The sequence below is a fragment of the Auxenochlorella protothecoides genome (genome assembly GCF_000733215.1).
Source record: "Auxenochlorella protothecoides strain 0710 unplaced genomic scaffold scaffold53, whole genome shotgun sequence".
Taxonomy (NCBI): domain Eukaryota; kingdom Viridiplantae; phylum Chlorophyta; class Trebouxiophyceae; order Chlorellales; family Chlorellaceae; genus Auxenochlorella; species Auxenochlorella protothecoides.
In genome coordinates this window covers 354,050-372,501 of record NW_011934321.1, presented here as the reverse complement: position 1 = coordinate 372,501, position 18,452 = coordinate 354,050, and the positions used below count along the sequence as shown (strand labels likewise).

Genomic DNA, 18,452 nt, shown 5'->3' with positions numbered 1-18,452 from the left:
CATCAGCACCATTGACTTTGAGTGCTAGACACCTCTGACCACCTTGGACCCTTCAACCCACATGAGCATGGTGTAGACCCTCCATTCACCCTCATACACTGCAGGATTGGACGGGTGGGGAGCGTGGCAGCTGCTGCCACTTCACCCATCAGGCGGATGGCAGGGAGGAGGGCCCGTGGTGGAGTGCAGGGGGTCCGGTCTGCCAGAAGCGCCGCAGCTGCACCCCGCCAGCCCATGGGTCCAGACGGCACAGATGAGAGTGCTGTGCTGGAGGTGATCCTCTCCTCCCTGGCAGCTTTGGGTGCTGCAGCGGATGCCAGCTCTCCGTTCATGGACTCTGGGCTCGACTCCCTTGGTGAGGCACAGGGCAACCTGTTGAGATTGTGCCCACTGCAGTGGATGCACCTCTCCAGAGCATTGGTGCTGCAGAGGGTCGGGACTTTAGATTAAAGCCGGTGCAACCTTGCAGAGAAAATGCCCAGGAGGGTACCCTAAGCTATAGCTCCATCTCCCATGCCCCCTCGCTCCTCCAGGTGCCACACAGCTTCGCACCAGCCTGGGCCTCGCCTTCCCCGCGGTGGATCTGTCGCCCACCTCCACCTTTGACTACCCCACGCCCCGGGACCTCGCTCGCCACATCGCTGCGGCGCTGAGAAGCGACGCTGGGGCACCTCTGCACCCCGCCGCTGCGGGTGAGCGGAACCGAGGCGGTGATGAGCAGCAGCCAGCCGCTCAAGCTCCGCCCCAGGAAGGTGGTACAGACTGCCTTCAGGCCGTGATAGAGGCTGCCGCCTCCATCACGGGGGCCACCCTCGACGCGGACTCCCCCCTCATGGCCGCTGGGCTGGACTCACTCGGAGCAGTGCAGCTCCGTTCCATGCTTTCCACCCGCTTCAGCCTTGACCTGCCCGTCACCCTGGCCATGGACTACCCGACCCCGGCTGCGCTCGCCGAGTTCGTCGCGGCCGAGGTGGCACCGGAGGGCAGCATGGGTGTGACTGCACACCCTGCGCCGGCTTCAAATGCCCCTGGGCAGCAGCTGCAGGACAGCTGCACGAGTGTGCTGGGGGTGGCAGGGTGCTACCCCGGCGGCGAGGGCCAGGGTTTGGACGGCTACAGATCCGCGGCCCAAGGCGGCCAGGACCTTCCCACGCCAGTCCCTCTGGCTCGCTGGGACCTGGAGGCATACTACAGCCCGGAAATCTCTGGTGAGGACAGGGAGGTATCCTGCCTGCGCTGTCTCTGCTCTACATAGGCAGAGGAATACCAGGATGCTGGCACTTGATCCTGGAGCAAAAACCTAGCCTACCATCCACACGTGTGCAGTTGGCAGAATGAACGTCCGCTTCGGAGCCTTCCTGTCTGGACTGGAGGACTTTGACGCGGATGCCTTCAGGTGTGGTGCTGACACACCTCGCTGCATGAGTCTGGGGCAAGACACCTGCACCAGAAAGAACATATCTACACCTGCATCTCGCCAGCACCCCCACTCCCATCACACTCATCACAACCCGAACACGCAGGCTTGGCCATGCCGAGAGCTCGGTGATGGACCCGCAGGCCAGAATCCTCCTGGAGCAGACACAGGAAGGCCTGAGCCAAGCTGCTGGGCGATCTGCAGCCAGCCTCAGTCTCAACTGCGGGGTGTAAGTCTGGAAGGGTGACGTGGGAGGTCATTTCAGCACAGTGCCTGTGGTGCTGTGACAATGACTTCAAGTTGTGTAAAACCTGCAGCTACAGGTGCCTTGATGTTCCCGCAACATACTTCAGAACCCCCACCACCAAACTCGATAATGCCCAGGTATGTCGGCGTCATGCACATGGAGTTCCTGGCCACCCTGGCCTCGGCAGGGCTGGGTGTGGGCCCTGCCGTCACCGCCGGCAACGGCATGGACTTCCTGATCGGCAGGCTGTCCTACGTTTTTGGCCTGACCGGGCCCTGCATCAGCACGCACACCGCCTGCTCTTCCTCCCTGGTTTCCACCCACCTTGCCCACACGGGGCTGCTGGGCGGGGAGGCTGAGCTGGCGACCACCGCCGGCGTCTTCCTCATGCTGCTGCCCGGCACTGCCACAGGTATCAGCCAGTTGGGGGCGCTTTCCCCCGTGGGGCGCTGCCGCAGCTTCGACGCAGCGGGCGACGGGTACGGCCGGGGGGAGGGCTGTGCGCTGCTGGTCCTGGCGCCGATGGGTGAAGGGGAGGAAACCGGGGCGCCCCTGGCCTACCTGGTCGGGACGGCGGTCAACCAGGGCGGGAGGTCCAGCGGACTCACTGCACCGCATGGGCCCAGCCAGACTGCGCTGGTCCGGAAGGCCCTGGATGTTGCAGGTGCAGCTACCATGCAGGAGTGAGGAGGATAGGGTGGTGTAAGACATTGCAATCACTTTCATCGCCTGGTCCCTGGAGACCTTACAGCGGCCATTCAGGAGTGCAGGCTCCTCTAGCCCCATGTTTGTCAACATTTACAAACCGCTCGACGCCCCCCGACCAACCTTCCAGGTCTTGCCGGGGATGACCTGTCATACGTGGCAGTGCACGGTACCGGGACGCCCCTTGGGGACCCCATCGAGATGGGCGCACTGGGGGCGGCGGCGGCGCGGAGCCTGGACTCAGGGCCCCTGACCCTGGGCGCCACCAAGTCCTGCCATGGCCACACGGAGGGCGCTGCTGGCCTGACCGGCGCACTGCAGGCCCTGTGCGCGCTGTCAGACAAAGTCAGTGGACAAGTCTTCACTGCATGCTGCTGCGGGTTGACTTGACAGACTGCCCGATGGCAGGCAGGAAGATGGCCCAGCGTTGTACACCTCGTGCAAAGGCAGTGCGTCATCTCACTCTACATGCCTCCACACCATGCAACAGGCGGCGGCACCCGTCCTGCACCTGCGCGACATGAATCCGTTCGTGGGCACGACTTTTGGCGACTGGCCCCGGAGGCACGGCCTTTTGGCCAGCATCCCTCGCCAGCTGGCGCCGGCGCCACTGCACCAGCCCCTGGCGGGCACCAGCGCGTTTGGGATGAGCGGCGTGAATGCACACGCCATATTTGAGTGGACAGAGGCCGCCCAGGAGGGCCTGACTCCGAGCGCAGGCGGTGAGAAATTCTGGGAGAGAGTAGGAGGGGGTGGTCCGCTGCAGATTGGCCAGGTCCTCCCTGAGAACATGTCAGCTCTGCCTCACAATGGGTGCCATCCAGGTTCTTGAGCCTGCCCCCCAGCAAAGGTCCCCGTCAAAATGCTCTGTGCACCTCCCGTCTTGAGCGATCATGAGGGATTCCCAAATGCGCCATGCCCATGTCAAGGCTCTCTCAAACATGCCTGCCCACCCTCTGTCCTGTCCCCAATTTTCAGGCACGCCGGCAGGCGTGGTAAGGCTGCAGGCGAAGCAATGGACCCTGGCCCCCGCCTTTTTTGTGTTGCGCAGGGCCGTGTCAGCGGAACCCTCCGCAAGCGCCTGCTGCGCGTTTGAGCTGGATCTTCAAGGCCCCAGCCTGGGCGCCACACTGCGGGACCACGTCGTGCACGGCCACACGCTGGCGCCCGCCGCCGCCATGCTGGAGGCCTGCGCAGCGGCGCTGGGCACGCTGCGCTGGGGGGCGGCCTTGTTCACGGGGTTTGCAGTGCTGGAGGCGCTCCATCTGGGCACACACGCCGCGGCCGGCAAGCACAGGCTGCGGGTGTCCAAGCACGGCGAGCTGGACCTGTGCACAGTGGCGGCGGTGAATGGCCTTGTTCGGATCCATTCCCGGGGACGGGCAGGGCCTGGTGTGGCAGCTGCCGTCGATCAAGCCGGTGACAGAGCTTCTCACATCGCCGGCCAGCCTGGCGCCGCATACCTTGCAGTGCTGAACCTTGGCCTCCTCCTTGACCCTGCCACGGGTCGCAGCTCCCCTGCCTGCATGGCAACCGTTCAGCCACCAGCCCAGTCGGCCAACTACGCTTTGAGCCACCCCGCCGCGACAGACTGCTCGCTGCAGCTGCCAGCGGCGGGGGCACCCCGCAGCTCCTCCCTGCGCGTGCCAGTTGGGCTGGACGCCTGTGAGCTGGGCGGCCGGTCTGGCGTGCATGGCTGCGGCGCCCTGTTCTTCCTGGCAAGAGCTGAGGCGAAGGATTCCATCGACCTCGCCCATGTCGAGGATGCAGCACCAGCCGGCAGGGCGAGGCCCCCAGCCTGTCGCTTGTCCGGCCTGAGGGTCAGAGAGCTGGGTTCTGAACCTGGACCCACGGCTCAGACCCGGGCCAACCAGGGCATCACCTACCGGGCCCTTCTCCAGGCGACAGACCCTCTCTTGGTCGCACAAAGCGGCCGGTTGGGGAATCCCATCCTGTCTGTACTGATTCAGCCATGGATGGAGCATGAGGAGGGCGAGAGCACAGCGGTTAAGCTTCTCCAAGCCCCTTCCTTCCCGGTAGCTGCCTCGGCCACAATGCTTCAGCTGCTACAGGGCTTTGATGGGCAGGCCCGCTCTGGCTCTCTAGCCCTGTCCGGCTCATCGGCGCACTGGGAGTCAATGGCCGCGCTGGCGAGGGTGGCTGCCGGCGAGTTGAATGCCCGTATATCGGCAGTGAAACTGCACAGGAATGGCGCTACCAGTTCACCCTCGGCCTCCAAGCTGCAGCACAACATGGAGAACGATACTTATGGAGCCGAGGTCCGGGGCGCCACCCTGTCCAGAGCCAAACTGCTCCCCATGGTTGAGCAGGCTCTGCATCACGCTCCTGGTCACGAGGCACGGCTCCTTCCCCAGCCCCGCGGCTCCCTGTCCTCCCTGCGATGGGTCCCTATTGCCAGCAGCATGGAGCCAGTGGAGTGTGGCCACATAGAGGTGCGCAGGGGTGTGCAGAGATATCTGATATCGTGCAGAGAATGATGGCGAATGGCAGGCCGGCTCATTCTACCATCGAGACCAAGCCTGTTACTGCATAAGCAAGGCAGACAGCACTCCCCACAACGCCAACAGAATTGCCATTTCCAATCCTCTCCATCGTAGATTGGCGTGAGGGCGGTGGGCCTGAACTTCAGGGACGTGCTGAATGTGCTGGGCATGTACCCCGGCGACCCCGGCGACCCGGGAGCGGACTGCGCGGGCGTGGTCTTGTCCAATCCCGGCGGCGGCGGTGGGCTCAGGCCCGGGGACCGCGTCTTCGGGCTGGCGCCTGGCTGCCTGGGTCACAGCGTGCGTGTCTTGGCAGACCTGGTTGCCCCGCTCCCGCCTTCAGTATCCTACCAGACCGGTGCTGCGCTGCCCACCGTCTTCATCACAGCAATGCTGGCGCTGCAGCAGGCAGCCTCCTGCGGGCCTCACTCCAGGGTGGGTGCTGGACCGGAATGGGGGCCATGCGAGGCGATGTGATGCAGTAATGTTGCATGAGGAGGGCGTCTCACCCCGGGTAAATGGGTGCATTGTATGTGCCACTATGCGCAGACACCCTATTCACCCACGACCTCCCCCCACCAGGTTCTAGTGCACGCTGCCACGGGAGGGGTGGGCCTCGCAGTCCTTTCCCTGGCATCAGGGCTGGGGTGCAAAGTCCTGAGCTGCACCACCGGCACGCCGGCCAAACGCGCCAGGCTGCGGGGGATGCTGGAGGGCAGGGCGGTCTGCCTGGACTCCAGGTCCACCACCTTTGCAGAGGACCTTGCAGTCGTGGTGGGGAGCGTCAGCCTGGTCCTGAACTCGCTCACCTCTCCAGGTCATGCTCCGGTGGATGTGTTGGGCGTTCTGGTGGGACTGATGCATTCAGGATGTGATTTGGGACGGTTGCTCACAATGGGATGTAGTCTGCACACATGGCGCAGGTCCCTCGCACAGCAACTCCCGTGCTTGAACGGAGTGCCCTCACTGCACGTGAATCACAAATCCCACCCCATGCTCCTGAACAGGCATGACAGCGGCCTCCCTCTCTGTCCTGGCCAGGGGAGGCAGCTTTGTGGAGGTCGGGAAGCGTGACATCCACGCCGCCAGCCGCATCGGGCAGGAGCGACCAGACGTGGCATTCAGCACGGTTGCCATTGACTTTCTCCCACCACAGGTTTGCTGTTGGCGGAGCATGCCCTCACGCTGCTCCGTTTGCACGAGCGCACACCATACTCGCAGCGCCCATTGTTGATGAGATGCCGCTGTCCCTTGCCACCTCGCAGGTCCTGGGCAGATGCCTCCTGGGCATTTCTGCACTGCTTGCCAGGGGGGAGCTCAGAGCCCTTCCGTGCACAGCCTACACCCTGTCCCAGACGGCAACGGCTCTGAGGCAGCTCTCCCTCTCTCAGCATGTGGGGAAGGTGGTGGTCCAGAACCCTGGCATCAAGGTGAGCGGAGTATACCGCCGTGTCTGCTGCGACGTCTGAGTCAAGAGTGTGCAGTGGTTTGAACAGCGGCCCTCTATAGGATTTGAGACCCTCACATGCCACATCACACTCTGCCCCCATACCCTGTCGTGCAACAGACTACAGAGCACGGGAGCTGCCTCGTCACCGGCGGACTGGGCGCGCTGGGCTCGCTCACCGGCGCGTGGCTGCTCAAGAAGGAGGCGTGGCACGTCGTGCTGCTGGGACGCAGCGCCAGGTGCGATTGGCGCCAGGTGTGGAGGACACTGACTGCACAATGAAGGCCCCAAACCCTCTCCCATGTCATCCCACTCTACAATATAATCGCAGGCTGGCGCCACGATCGACCCACGGAGCCGCTCTCCGCTCCTCCTCCTCCCTAGTGTCCATGGTGGCGGGCGACGGCGCAGCGTCGGCGGACGCGGCCGCGCTTTCCTCCCTGCAGCACCTGCGCCACCTGGGCCTTGTCGTCAACTCCGGCGGCGTGCTGACCGACGGCGTGCTGGCGCGGCAGGGTGTCGCTGCCGTCCGCGTCTCGGCGGCCCCCAAGCTGCTCAGCGCGCAAAGCATGCACGGCCGGCTCACGGCGCTCCAGCCGCTCGACCGCCTCCTGCTCTACTCCTCCTCCTCGGCGCTGTTTGGCGCGCCCGGCCAGGCCACCTACGCCGCCGCCAACGCGGGGCTGGAGGCCTGGGCGGCAGTGGCGGCTGGCGCGGGGGTGCAGGCCTCCGCGCTGCAGTGGGGCGCCTGGGAGATTGGCATGGCCGCCGACGAGGTGGTGAGGCAGCGTGCCCACGCGCACCGGCCTCCTGCTGCTGACGCCCGCACAGGGCTTGGGAGTGCTGGAGTCCAGCCTGAGGCTGCTGGGTTCGGTCTCCATGCCGGTCCTGGCAGCCGTGCCTGTCATCTGGGGGACCCTGCTCAAGGTGGGTGTGCACAGGTCTGATAACGCGGAAGTAGATGCACGGTGAAGCAGCAGATCACTTGCCTGGGTTGCACTGCAGGATGTGAAATGCGAGCGTTGAATAGCCAAAGCCTAGCAAGTCCAGCTCCTCCCAACACATGAGTGCACCCTGGTTGCTCGCAGGGCCCGAGGGGCCAGGTACCCTTCTTCTTCCAGGAGATGGCTCCAGAGGAGAGCAGCCCGGTCTCCGGACCTTCCCAGGCAATGACGCCCACCACTCGTCAAGCACATGGCCCTGGGCCTACCCATCGGGCCGCCTCCACCCTGCCGATGATCCTAGACGCTGTCCAGGAGCTGGTGGGAGGCACCTTGCCAGCCCCACACCAGCCCCTGATGGAGGCGGGGCTGGACTCGCTGGGGGTGGTCGAGCTGCGAAATTCCCTGGCGACCGCCACCGGACTGGAGCTTCCAGCCACCCTGGTCTTTGACCATGGGACCCCGGCTGCCTTGGCAAAGCACATCGATGCCCTGATGCTGCCACTGGGGGCTGGCGATGAGGAAGACGATGGGGACATGGAAACGATGGAGGACGTGCAGCCAACTCCTGATGGCCGTCTGACACCTGCAGCAAACCTCACCGCGGGCAGTCAAGTGGTAAGGCAGCGGAGTTTGACATGGCTTTAAGATCATGATTGACATGATCAGGTCTCTCTTCAATATAGGTTTCAGGGCTGTTGTCTCTGAGAAGCGACTCCCTGACTTTTCAGGTCGACCCGTTTACAATCTCAAGACCTATTAGTAACGCCATCTTGCCTCGCATGCGCACAGGTTGTTCTGATCTTGGACCATGCTGGTCATGTGCCGGCTCCAGAAAGCGGTTGGCAGTCTTCCTCTGGTCGATTCCCAGAGGATGCTATTACAGGTACGGCTTCAGTCAGAGGCCACGGCGGCATCATATGATTGCAATGGCCCTCTGTCTTTACTCCAGGGCGCTGCTGGCTTGACTCAGACGCTGTGATCTTTACAACATGCGTCAGTACTCCATTCGCCTCCCTTACCTGTGCTCTGCAGTGATGCCGCTGAGCAGGTGGGATGTCGACCAGTATGTGTCCAACCCACCCAGAGGCTTGGAGGCCCGCTTTGGGGCCATCTTGCCGGAGGCAGACCTCTTTGACCCTGGGCTGTACGGCGTCAAATGGTGAGCATGATTGGATTGTGCAGATTCAAGGAGGGTGAAATTTTTATCTCCGACCCTTGTGGTGGCTGTGACCTCTCGTCGCACTGTGCTCTACACCACTGGAGTCCCACATCCCCACCCACCAGGTCGGAGGCCACGAGCATGGATCCCCAGCAGCGGCTGCTCCTGGACTGCGCCGCGGAGCTGTCAGCCTGCCGCGCTCTCCTGCCCAGCACCGCCATTGCCGTGGGTATAGGGGCCGTGGATTACCTGGATCTCACTGCCCGACAGGCACTGACCCTCTACTTTGCGAGCGGGGGAGCCAGCAGTGTCGCAGCCGGAAGGTAACATTGTGATTTTAAAGCCAGCGTGAGAGTTGATGCATGTATTTCCGCGCAGTTCCCATCTGCACCCCAACCTCCCCAGCTGCTCATCCACACCGACCCAAACCCGCAGGCTGTCGTATGTTTTCGACCTGCACGGGCCCTCCCAGTGCATCGACACCGCCTGCTCCTCCTCGCTGGTAGCCCTGCATGCTGCGGCCCAGGACGTGAGGTCGCTGGACAGCGAGGAGGCCCTGGCGGCGGGGGTCAGCCTCACCCTGACTCCCCTGAGGACCGCAGCCTTTGCCATCACTGGTGGGAAGGCTGTGCTGGGTTGCTGGTTGGGCTCGAGGTCTTGCTCTTTGGAGACTCGGGCACACAACCACTTTACCCCCGCCCCTCCCCACAAAAACCATCAGGCATGCTGGCTGCTGATGGGCGCTGCAAGACCCTGGATGCCGCGGGGGACGGGTACGTCCGCGGCGAGGGCTGCTCCATGCTCCGCCTGGGCTCGCAATTCAGCGCAGTCCTCGGCCGCGCCCCTGGCAACACATGCCTGCTGGCCGCCACGGCGGTGAACCAGGACGGGCGGTCCTCGGCCCTCACCGCGCCCTCCGGCCCCGCTCAGGTGGCCGTGGTTCGCGCCGCGCTGGGCGCCGCCCACTTGACCCCGGCCAGCCTGGCGGCGGTGGAGCTGCACGGCACGGGCACCGCGCTGGGCGACCCCATCGAGCTGGGGGCGTTGGCCGGCCTGATCCCGGCCCGCGCCGGCCCGGTCCTCACGGCAGCCAAGTCGCGCGTGGGGCACGGGGAGACGGCGGCCGGCAGCACGGGGGTGCTGCACGCCCTGGACCAGATGGAGCGCGGCGCCTACGCCGCGCTCACCCACCTCCGCGAGCTAAACCCACATGTGCAGGGAGCCGTCGGCCGCCGTGCGTTCCTCCTGCCCCGTCAGGAGGCTCCCCTGAACCGGAGGGAGGGCGCGAGGGTGGCGGGAGTGTCCGCATTCGCGTTCCAGGCTAGTTGTCAGGGGGTAATTTGATAGTGTATGAAAGTGGGCTTCGAGTTAAATCACTCTTCATGTGCATGCAACCCGAATGTTAGTCCTGTCTCATGGTATCAAATATCCTGCCACCACCCTTTCTACATGGCAGGGAACCAATGCTCATGTGCTGCTGGACGCACCATCGGGCACTGCATTGGATACTGAAGCAATTTTGCCGCCCATTCCATGGCAGCGCCAGAGAGTGTGGGTGTCGCCTGCAGCCCACCCATGGCTCACCGTCGCCAGCATTGGTTCCAGCTCACGAGCAGCCTCCTTCCATGCCTACCTGAGCCCCAGCTGGAGTTTTGCGGATAGCAGCTTTGAGGGAGGGAGCATCCTCCTCCCGGGCATCGTCATCGGCCTGGCTTCTGCAGCGCTCATGGTGCTCAGGCCCTATGCCACTCCAACAAATGCAGGCAGGACAGGTCTTCGATCCATCTCGCTGCCCACCACCTTCGACTCCTTGGCAACGAGTATTGAAGTGGGGGTGGACTTTCTTACCGCCACGGTGAACGTGGCGGCCGCTGGCCGAAATGATGTAGCTCTACTAGCAGGAGCAATGCAGCAGATTGGGCCCTGGAGAGGCAAATCCTGCAAGCGTGTGGACCCTGATTACGATCTTTCCTGCCGCAAGGGGTCACCCATTCTGCCTGAGTTGCTGCTGCATGGAGTGGTGAAGGAGGCACTCCCCGTGAACCTCACTTGCCACCTTGCCGAGAGCGGCAAGCAGGACAGCAGCGCCTGTACATCATGGAGGACGTTGGACACGCTTGTTGCCCTGGGTCAGCCTGGTCACTGCCCCCATGGCTTGACCGCACTGGACGCCCTGCTGCCAGAAGAGCTTGCTGGAGACACATCTAGCTGGGCGAGCATGCAGGCGGGTTTGGACGCTGCTACCCTGCCTGGATGTAGGCTCAGGGGAGGCTGTTCCGAGCCTCTTGTCAGGGGCGGTCAGGACTCCCTCTCTGAGTTGCTCTACACGACAGAGTGGTCTCCGGTTGACTGGCCGCAAGATAGGTACGGCGGGGAGATTTCAGGTTCCCATAGAGTGTCATCTCCACATCCTGCCCACATGTATGTACTCAATCCTACCCTCCCTGCCGCAGTGATCACTCTGCTCGCTGGCTGGCGCTCTCCATCGCACAAGACACTTCTGGAGATAATGCAACACCTTCCATGACGCTACCCGCCGGCCTGCAACAACTACGTGGCTGTATGCTGGGCGTCACGCGCTGCCAGGAGACAGCTGCGCCAGGGTGGCTGCCCCCTCGCAACACAGAGCTCGTCGTCAGCACCGAGGCAGGCCTGCATGCCCTCCTCTCCTCCAGCAAGGTACAAGCTGTGTTGGTCCTGGCGCCTCCAGCGCCGGAGCCCTGCCTCCACGCCGCCAGCATGGCCTGGGCGTACACGGCGGCCGCGCTTTGTGCGCTGGGCTCTGCCGCCAAGAGGCACAGCCTGAGCCTGGTCAGCCAGGGCCTGCTGGGACCCGCTGGTTCAGAGGCAGCCGCGCATCAGGCGCTAGCCCTAGGGGTCGCACGCACCCAGTTCATGGAGGACAGGGGCTCGTACGGCGTGACCCTGGACCTGGGGGACGGGGTCACAGCCGCCCAGTTCCGGGCAGTCATGGCGGCTGGGCGGGGGACGGAGTACGTTCTGGCGGTTGCAAGCGGCCGCCTCTTCTCCGAGCACCTGCGGCGCCACGTGACTCCTGCCGGCCCTCACCCCGCCCTGGAACTCCAGCTGCAAGGCAAGACAGCTGTTGTCTGTGGAGGCACGCAGGGCCTGGGCCTGCGCCTGGCCAGGCAGCTGTCCAGGGCCGGGGTCAAGTCCCTCGTGCTCACCAGCCGGCGCGGCAAGCTGGCTGCCCAGGAGGATGAACGCTTCTTTGCTCGGCATGGTGAGTCCCGCTTCATGTCTGGGATGAGTGTGAGCAGGGTAGGGTTGAAAAGGGGTGGCGTTCGATTCCACAAATGCCCCATGCGTCAGCTTGAACTTCCCTCTGCACACTGTGACAACAGAACCTCCAACCCAACCCTGCCTCAGGCACCGAGGTCTTTGTTCTGAGCCAGGACGCGTCCAGCCCCGCCCAGAATGCGGACCTGGCACATTGGCTGGCCTCCCAGGACCTGCCTCCTGTAGCCCTGTATGCCCACGCCGCGGGTGTGCTGGCCTACGACCTCATCCCTGACCTGACCAGGGACGCTTTCTTGGCGGTGGCCCAGCCAAAGGTGACTGGGAAGGAGTACCCAAGGAATGTTTGGATTCTTATTGTGGCACAGCAATCCTACATCTCAAACCAGAATGCATCACCGTGACCATCGCTGTTTCCCCACGCAGGTGCTGGGCGCGGTGACCGGCGTCGATGCAGAGGTGACGCTGCTCTTCGGATCCACGGCCGGTGTGTGGAGCCAGTCGGGCGCGGCTCACTACGCAGCTGCCAACTCCTTCCTGAGGGCCAGGGCCTCACACCGCGTGGTCACGCTGTCCTTTGGTCCTTTCTCTGGCGCAGGCATGGCCGCCTCCATGAGGTGAAAATGGAGGGATGTGCAGAGGTGCTACCCACACAGATGGACGTGGGATCGTGCACGGTTCGCTCTCACATCAGCCTCAGACCTTTATCAATCTCTGCCTTGCTTTCCTCGCAGCGCTTCCATGGAGGCGGTGGGGCTGGGGATGCTGGAGCCGGCGCAGATCCTGCACGCCCTCAGGACGGTGCTGAGGCAGGGCCTCCGGGACGCTGTCGTGGCCCGCCTGAGCCTCTCCACCTTTTGCGCCGTCAACTCGATCAAGGGCCCCTGGAGCTTCCTGGACGGGCTTCAGGCCGGCGAGCGGAGCGAGACAGGGGAGCCACGGCTGCATACCTTTTCAGGCCAGCAGCAGGAAGCCGTTCCCGATCGCGAGCCCCCACGGCCTCACATCGAGCAGACGGAGCTGCTCGCTCTCGTGCAGGGCGTTGCCATCGAGGTGGTGGGCGCCGACGCCCTGACCTCCTCCGGCATGTTTGCTGCAGGTCTGGATGGAGTGGTACCGGGGCTTGAGCAATGCGTTTTGAGTGAATCGGGGATGTGGACTGAAACTCTGCCTGCCTCAGTGGCGGGATGCCCGCTTGTCAGGCACACTCCGACGTCAAGCCCTCATCCCCCTGCCCGTCCAACACCCGGCCCCAGGAGCCTTCGACTCCTTGTCGGCGGTGGAGCTGGCGTCAAAGCTGGGGCAGAGCCTGGGCCTGACGCTACCCGTCACCCTGGTCTTCGACTTCCCCTCCATCCCATCCATCGCGCAAGCGGTGTCTGAGCGCCTGGGAGGTGGTGCGGAGCTGCCTGCGCCAGCAGGGCAAGCCATTGCTGCGCCCACTCAACCTTCCGATCCAGCCAGCACTCTCGGCCAGGCTGTCTGGGTCGCAGCCATGGCGGCACTCACCCCAGGCCCACTACATCAGGCATTCTCCAGTGACTGCATTGGCCTGGTGCCGTGGAGCCGCTGGGACGCAGAGGCCAGGCCCTCCAAGGTATGTTGTTTGGGTTTGGGTTTCCTCATACTTGCGGCGTAATGTTCTGTCCCGACTATCGCTGCATGTCCGATTATGGCTCTTGGGACGCTGGTTACCGATCCTGGAGCTCACTACTGAAGAGGAGCGATCCCAATCTTGCCAACTCCGGGGACGACTCCAACCAGCTTCACTGTGATTCAACCCCCAGCTGACACCCCCATATTCAACCCTTTCCAAACAGGCCGGTACAAGCAGCTGGGCCATGAGTGCCCCCCGCTTTGGCGGGTTTCTGCATGAGCCTGTTGAACACTTTGATGCGGGGCTGTTTGGCCTGCTCCGCCCCGAGGCCGAGCTGATGGACCCCCAGCAGCGCCTCCTCCTGGAGGTGAGGGCGATGGGCATGCAGGATGGGTCACCCCTCTGCCTGCTCCCTCAAGTGAAGCAGTGCAGGGGTATGTGTCTGAGAGACAATGCCTGGGTGATGACTTTGGTCCCCAAGTACGGCTCTCCGCCGGCCCTCAAAAACCCGTCCGCTCCAAACCTCCACCCATCAGGTGACACAGGAGGCCTTCAGTGGCGCTTTCTTCTCTACGTCGTCCCAGCCCCCCACCTCAACCTCTGTGCATGTTGGCATCCAGCAGATGGAGTATGGCGGGCTGAGCGCCGCCTGGCACCCCCTGGGCGCCACCTCGGCCACCTCCACGCCTTTCAGCGTGGCGGCGGGGAGGATTTCCTTCTCATGGGGCCTGACGGGTGCCGCAGTCTCCCTGGACACCGCCTGCTCCTCGGCCCTGGTGGCCCTGAGCCTGGGTGCGGGCCGGGTAGACCCCGGCGCCCCCGCCCTGGTCGGGGCGGTGAACCTGCTGCTGGCACGCAACACCTCCGCCGCCGCGGCGGCGGCAGGCATGCTGACGCAGGATGGGCGCTGCAAGACCCTGGACGCGGCGGCAGACGGCTACGTACGAGCCGACACGGTGGCGGCGCTGGTCCTTTGCAGCCCTGTGGGTGCCCGTGACGACGGCGGCAGACGCACCGGCCCAGCCACCGTCATCCTGCTGCGCGGCTGCGCGGTGAACCAGGACGGCCGCTCCTCCAGCCTGACCGCGCCCAGCGGCCCCGCCCAGACCCGGGTCATTCGCACGGGGCTGGAGCTGGCGGGGCTGGCGCCTCCCCAGCTCGCTGGCCTGGAGCTGCACGGCACCGGTATGCGTGCTCGGTGGAGAGCGTGACAGGAGCGCACTGCATCCTTGGGCATGCCGATGCTCACACTCACCCGAGCGCCTCCAATTCCCTCCCAGGCACCCCACTGGGCGACCCCATCGAGGTGAACGCAGCCGTCGCAGCGCTCCCCGGCGCGATCAGGCTCTCGGCCGCCAAGGCCAGGGTGGGCCACGCCGAGCCCGCCGCGGGCGCCGTGGGCCTCCTGCAGGCCGCCGCCCAGCTCAGCGCACACAGCGTGCACCCCCTGGTGGGCCTGGCGCGAGTCAACGCTCACGTGGCCGCGTGCCTCGCCGACCTGCCGCGCGGGCAGCCTGCGCCGGTGCTGGCGCGGGAGGGCGCTGGCAGGGCGGAGCGCCTGGGTGGCGTGGCCTGCGGCGTCAGCGCCTTTGCCTTCCAGGGCACAAATGCGCATGCGGTGCTGGACCGCGGACCCTGGGGCGAGGGCGCCCCCACCCCAAGCTCCGCCACGCCCTGGATGCGGGAGCGGCACTGGTTCGGGCCGGCAGCCCTGCTCCTCTCGAGTTCAGTCCGGCCCCGCCCAGACAACATGCTGCGCTTCCGGCTGGAGGTTGGCGCAGCGCGGGCAGCGTACCTGCTGGACCACCGGGTGGCAGGGCGCTGCGTCCTCCCCGCAGCCGCCATGCTGGAGGGCATGGCGGCCGCTGTGGTGCCGGGATACAACGCGGGTATCGCCGTGAATGTCTTTGTGGAGCGCCTGAGCATCAGCGCTCCTTTGATGCTGCATCCGGGCGGGGGCATGGAGGTGGGCGTGGATGTCGATGTTGCCAGGGCCGGCATGCAGCTGGCCAGCAGGACTGCGGCGGGAGGAGGCGGGACCCAGCTTCACGCCACGAGCCAGGCTGGTGAGCTAGGGTTGTTTTTGTTTGTAGGGTTTGCTTGATGCGGAGGGAGAGGTTTCCATGGAATCGGGGAGGCCAGTGCTTGAGCATTTGACCGAAAGCATGTCAGAGAGTCCATCAGACAAGTGCATACGAATGCATACCATTGTCCGGTGAGCTCAGCGCGCCAGGCAGGAGAACATGAAACCCGATCCACTCGCTCCACCATCCCCTGGAAGGGAGGGCGCTGGAGGCGCGCGGAGCAGCCGCCCTGGCTGCGGCTCGTGCGCGGGCGCCCCCCCGCCCCTCGCTGCAGCAGCGCATGTTTGACGCCTTCGTGGCCACCGCTTCCGCCCTCCTCGAGGCCGTCCTTCCTGGGACGGGTGGGGGAGGGAGCACGGCAGGCGGCGCGGCGGCAGTGGGCCGCCTGGAGGATGCTGGGCAGAGGCACGAGAACGGACAGCGGCTGCACACCAGCTGCCAGCCGGATGGCAGCGCCCTCAGCCACCCCGCCCGCCTGGATGCCGCCACCCATGTCCTCAGCAGCCTGCCCCGGCCCGTGCACGGCAAGCCCGGGGGGCTGCTGATGCCGGTGGGCATCCGGGCCGCGCTTTCCACCGCCTCAGCTGGGACTGGCCCGCCACGGTCGGGGGACGCACATGCTGGATGGGCGACGGGCCGGGGCCAGGCCCAGCTTCTGGACGCTGTGCTTGCAGACATCACTCTGGGACAGAGTGATGTCACCCTTTCCAGCTTCGAGCTCAGGGTGAGGGATGGTGTGAGAATGGGTGTGATGAGGGACGCAGGCTGTGTGGGCGTGCATGGCCAGGCTGTGGCAGCTGTCCATGCCCAATGCCGACACCACCTCCGCAGCCTGCGACGGCAAGCATCAGACCGGCGCCAGCTGGCATTCCTGATGCAACAGCATCCCCTCCCAGCCTTCGAGCACGGCGCTCAGAGCCTGAGCCTGCCATTCCTGCCATGCTGCCAGAGGACCCCGCTGGCCCCAGCTTGGAGGATGCTGTGAGTTCGACTGTGCAGATGGTCGTGGAGAAGCTGCTCGGTGCAGCCATACCAGCGGATCAGCCATTTGCCGAAGCAGGCCTGGACTCCCTAGGTGGGAGGGCAGGGGTGGGTTTGCTGATGGTATTGGTGTGCATGGTTGCATTCACAGTTGAAACAATGGCTCGAGGGAGCACCCGCTTCAACTTCTTGCTTGGCTATGCTCCATGGTTGTCAACACCAGCCGCCGCCCCACAACAACAATCAAGGCGCCGTCGATCTGAGGAACGACCTGGCTGGCGCTTTTGGGCTGGACCTCCCCGCCACAGCCAGCTTTGACTACCCCACCAGGGACAGCATGCGGGACTTCATCGTATCTGAGCTGATAGAGGTGGGGCGGACCGTCCCAGACTGGGGACCAGGTCCCTTGACCGTCCAGTCAATCATGACAGAGGTCTGTGCAGGAGAGAGAAGGAGGTTTGTAGCAGGGGCTTCGTGTACGGTTGTTGCTGTCAGGGTCACATTTGCTGTTATGGGGAATCAAGTCTGGCATCGTGCACCTTCCAATGACTGCTTATTTCACAGTGTCTCATCCTGATGGGTCTGCACGCAGAACAATGTAGTCCCTGAGATGCCCACATATGAGGATGCTCACCCCTCCACCGGGCCGGTTGAGGATGCCTCAGCCGTCGACGAGGTCCACTCCCAGGACCGGCAGCCTGCGCTCCCATCCCACATCTCGCCACCATCAGTCCCTGGGGCACCCCCTACAACCGCCGTCTGGTCGACCGCGGGCAGGTTCCCTGGTGCTGACCCGCTGCTCTCTGGCATGGCCGCCTTCCGGGGGACACTGCTCGACGGGCGGAACCTGGTCACGCCCATTCCCCTCCAGGCGAGGATACCTGGGTGCGGTCTCTGCAATGCACCATCCTGATTCTCAGAGCTGCTTGGAATAGCACACAGATTGAGAGCGTGCGTCTTTCTGAAGCAGCGACTCCCTCCCTCCATAACGCCCGACCACAGAGGTGGGATGTGGAGCTCTACTACGACCCCGCGGTACCGTCCCCACCGGGCCGCATGTACGTCCGCCATGGCATCTTCTTGGACGGCATCGACGCCTTTGACGCCGAGGCATTCAGGTGGGGTGGGTGGAGCTGGCCGTTCTATTCTCGGCTTTCACTTTGTGCTCGCCAGGAGCCGGCTGAGCAACTCTTGCCTCACCATGCATTCAGTGGAGCAGGCGCATCTGCTACTCGGCACCCTGCTCATCAGATGCTTCCCCATAAAACCCCCTTGACTAAATCCCTCCCCCCCCCCCCGCCATGCAGGCTGGCGGGGCAGGAGGCCGGCGCGATGGACCCCCAGGCGCGCATTCTGCTTGAGGAAAGCGCGTCGGCGCTGCACGCAGCCCACCCCCCCAACCCCGCCTCCCCCGCCGCCGCGCCCTGGGGCACCTACGTCGGCTGCATGTACTCCGAGTTCCTGCAGGTGCTGCACGGCGCGGGCCTGCCCCTCTCCCCCGCGGCCATCACCGGCAGCGGGCTGAGCTACCTGGCGGGGCGGGTGGCCTACACCCATGGCCTGCGCGGCCCGGCGCTGGCCAACGACACCGCCTGCTCCAGCAGCCTGGTGGCGGTGCACGCTGCGCACGCCGCGCTGGCGCTGGGCGAGGTGCGCGCAGGGGTGGTGGCCGGGGTCAACGCCCTGCTCCTAGGCGCCACCTCCGCCAGCGTGGCGGGGATGGGCGCGCTGTCCCCCGCCGCGCGCTGCCTGACACTGGACGCTGCGGGCGACGGCTACGGCCGCGGCGAGGGGTTTGTCGTCCTGGTGCTGGGGGGGGTGGCCTGGGCGGGCGAGGACTCACACCCGACAGACGAGAAGGTCGAGGGAAGCACCCCCGGCTCCACGCCGCCCCTGGCCATCCTCCTGGGTGTGGGCGTGAACCAGGACGGGCGCAGCGCCGGCCTCACCGCGCCCAGCGGCCCGGCGCAGGCGGCACTTGTCGCGACGCTGCTGCGCCGCGCAGCGGCGGAGGTCGACCGCCTCGCCTTCCTGGCCCTGCACGGGACGGGGACGCCGCTGGGCGACCCTCTGGAGGTGGGCGCGCTGGGCGCCGCGCTGCAGGGGGGG

The 18,452-nt window shown here is 65.0% G+C and overlaps 4 protein-coding genes across 4 annotated transcripts in view; all 4 read left to right on the top strand.

The window, feature by feature from the left end:
* Window positions 1-330: 330 nt before the first annotated feature.
* On the top strand, window positions 331-7,292 carry F751_4553 (Erythronolide synthase, modules 1 and 2; the record flags this gene model as incomplete). Its single annotated transcript, XM_011401948.1, has 18 exons — window positions 331-355; window positions 534-692; window positions 762-1,208; window positions 1,327-1,396; window positions 1,524-1,646; window positions 1,802-2,328; window positions 2,500-2,714; window positions 2,860-3,091; window positions 3,348-3,727; window positions 4,442-4,648; window positions 4,745-4,822; window positions 4,988-5,308; window positions 5,456-5,690; window positions 5,881-6,029; window positions 6,229-6,303; window positions 6,441-6,559; window positions 6,652-7,099; window positions 7,152-7,292. 18 exons carry the CDS (start codon window positions 331-333, stop codon window positions 7,290-7,292), a joined length of 3,951 nt encoding a protein of 1,316 aa, XP_011400250.1.
* A 1,006-nt stretch (window positions 7,293-8,298) lies between these two features.
* On the top strand, window positions 8,299-9,767 carry F751_4552 (Phthiocerol synthesis polyketide synthase type I PpsC; the record flags this gene model as incomplete). Its single annotated transcript, XM_011401947.1, has 4 exons — window positions 8,299-8,423; window positions 8,549-8,746; window positions 8,859-9,040; window positions 9,145-9,767. 4 exons carry the CDS (start codon window positions 8,299-8,301, stop codon window positions 9,765-9,767), a joined length of 1,128 nt encoding a protein of 375 aa, XP_011400249.1.
* A 1,395-nt stretch (window positions 9,768-11,162) lies between these two features.
* On the top strand, window positions 11,163-15,382 carry F751_4551 (Mycocerosic acid synthase; the record flags this gene model as incomplete). The annotated part of the gene is made up of 8 exons (XM_011401946.1): window positions 11,163-11,667; window positions 11,814-11,998; window positions 12,108-12,298; window positions 12,416-12,780; window positions 12,938-13,056; window positions 13,502-13,645; window positions 13,902-14,463; window positions 14,559-15,382. The coding sequence occupies 8 exons, from the start codon at window positions 11,163-11,165 to the stop codon at window positions 15,380-15,382; spliced, it is 2,895 nt and encodes a 964-aa protein (XP_011400248.1).
* A 260-nt stretch (window positions 15,383-15,642) lies between these two features.
* The window catches only part of F751_4550 (Erythronolide synthase, modules 3 and 4), a gene marked incomplete at both ends in the record, with an annotated part of 33,087 nt that continues 30,277 nt past the window's right edge, over window positions 15,643-18,452 (top strand). The window contains 5 exons of the mRNA XM_011401945.1: window positions 15,643-16,086; window positions 16,314-16,437; window positions 16,592-16,713; window positions 17,346-17,461; window positions 17,651-18,419. Of these exons, the coding sequence (XP_011400247.1) occupies window positions 15,643-16,086; window positions 16,314-16,437; window positions 16,592-16,713; window positions 17,346-17,461; window positions 17,651-18,419 (1,575 nt within the window). The remainder of the gene's footprint in view (window positions 16,087-16,313; window positions 16,438-16,591; window positions 16,714-17,345; window positions 17,462-17,650; window positions 18,420-18,452) is intronic.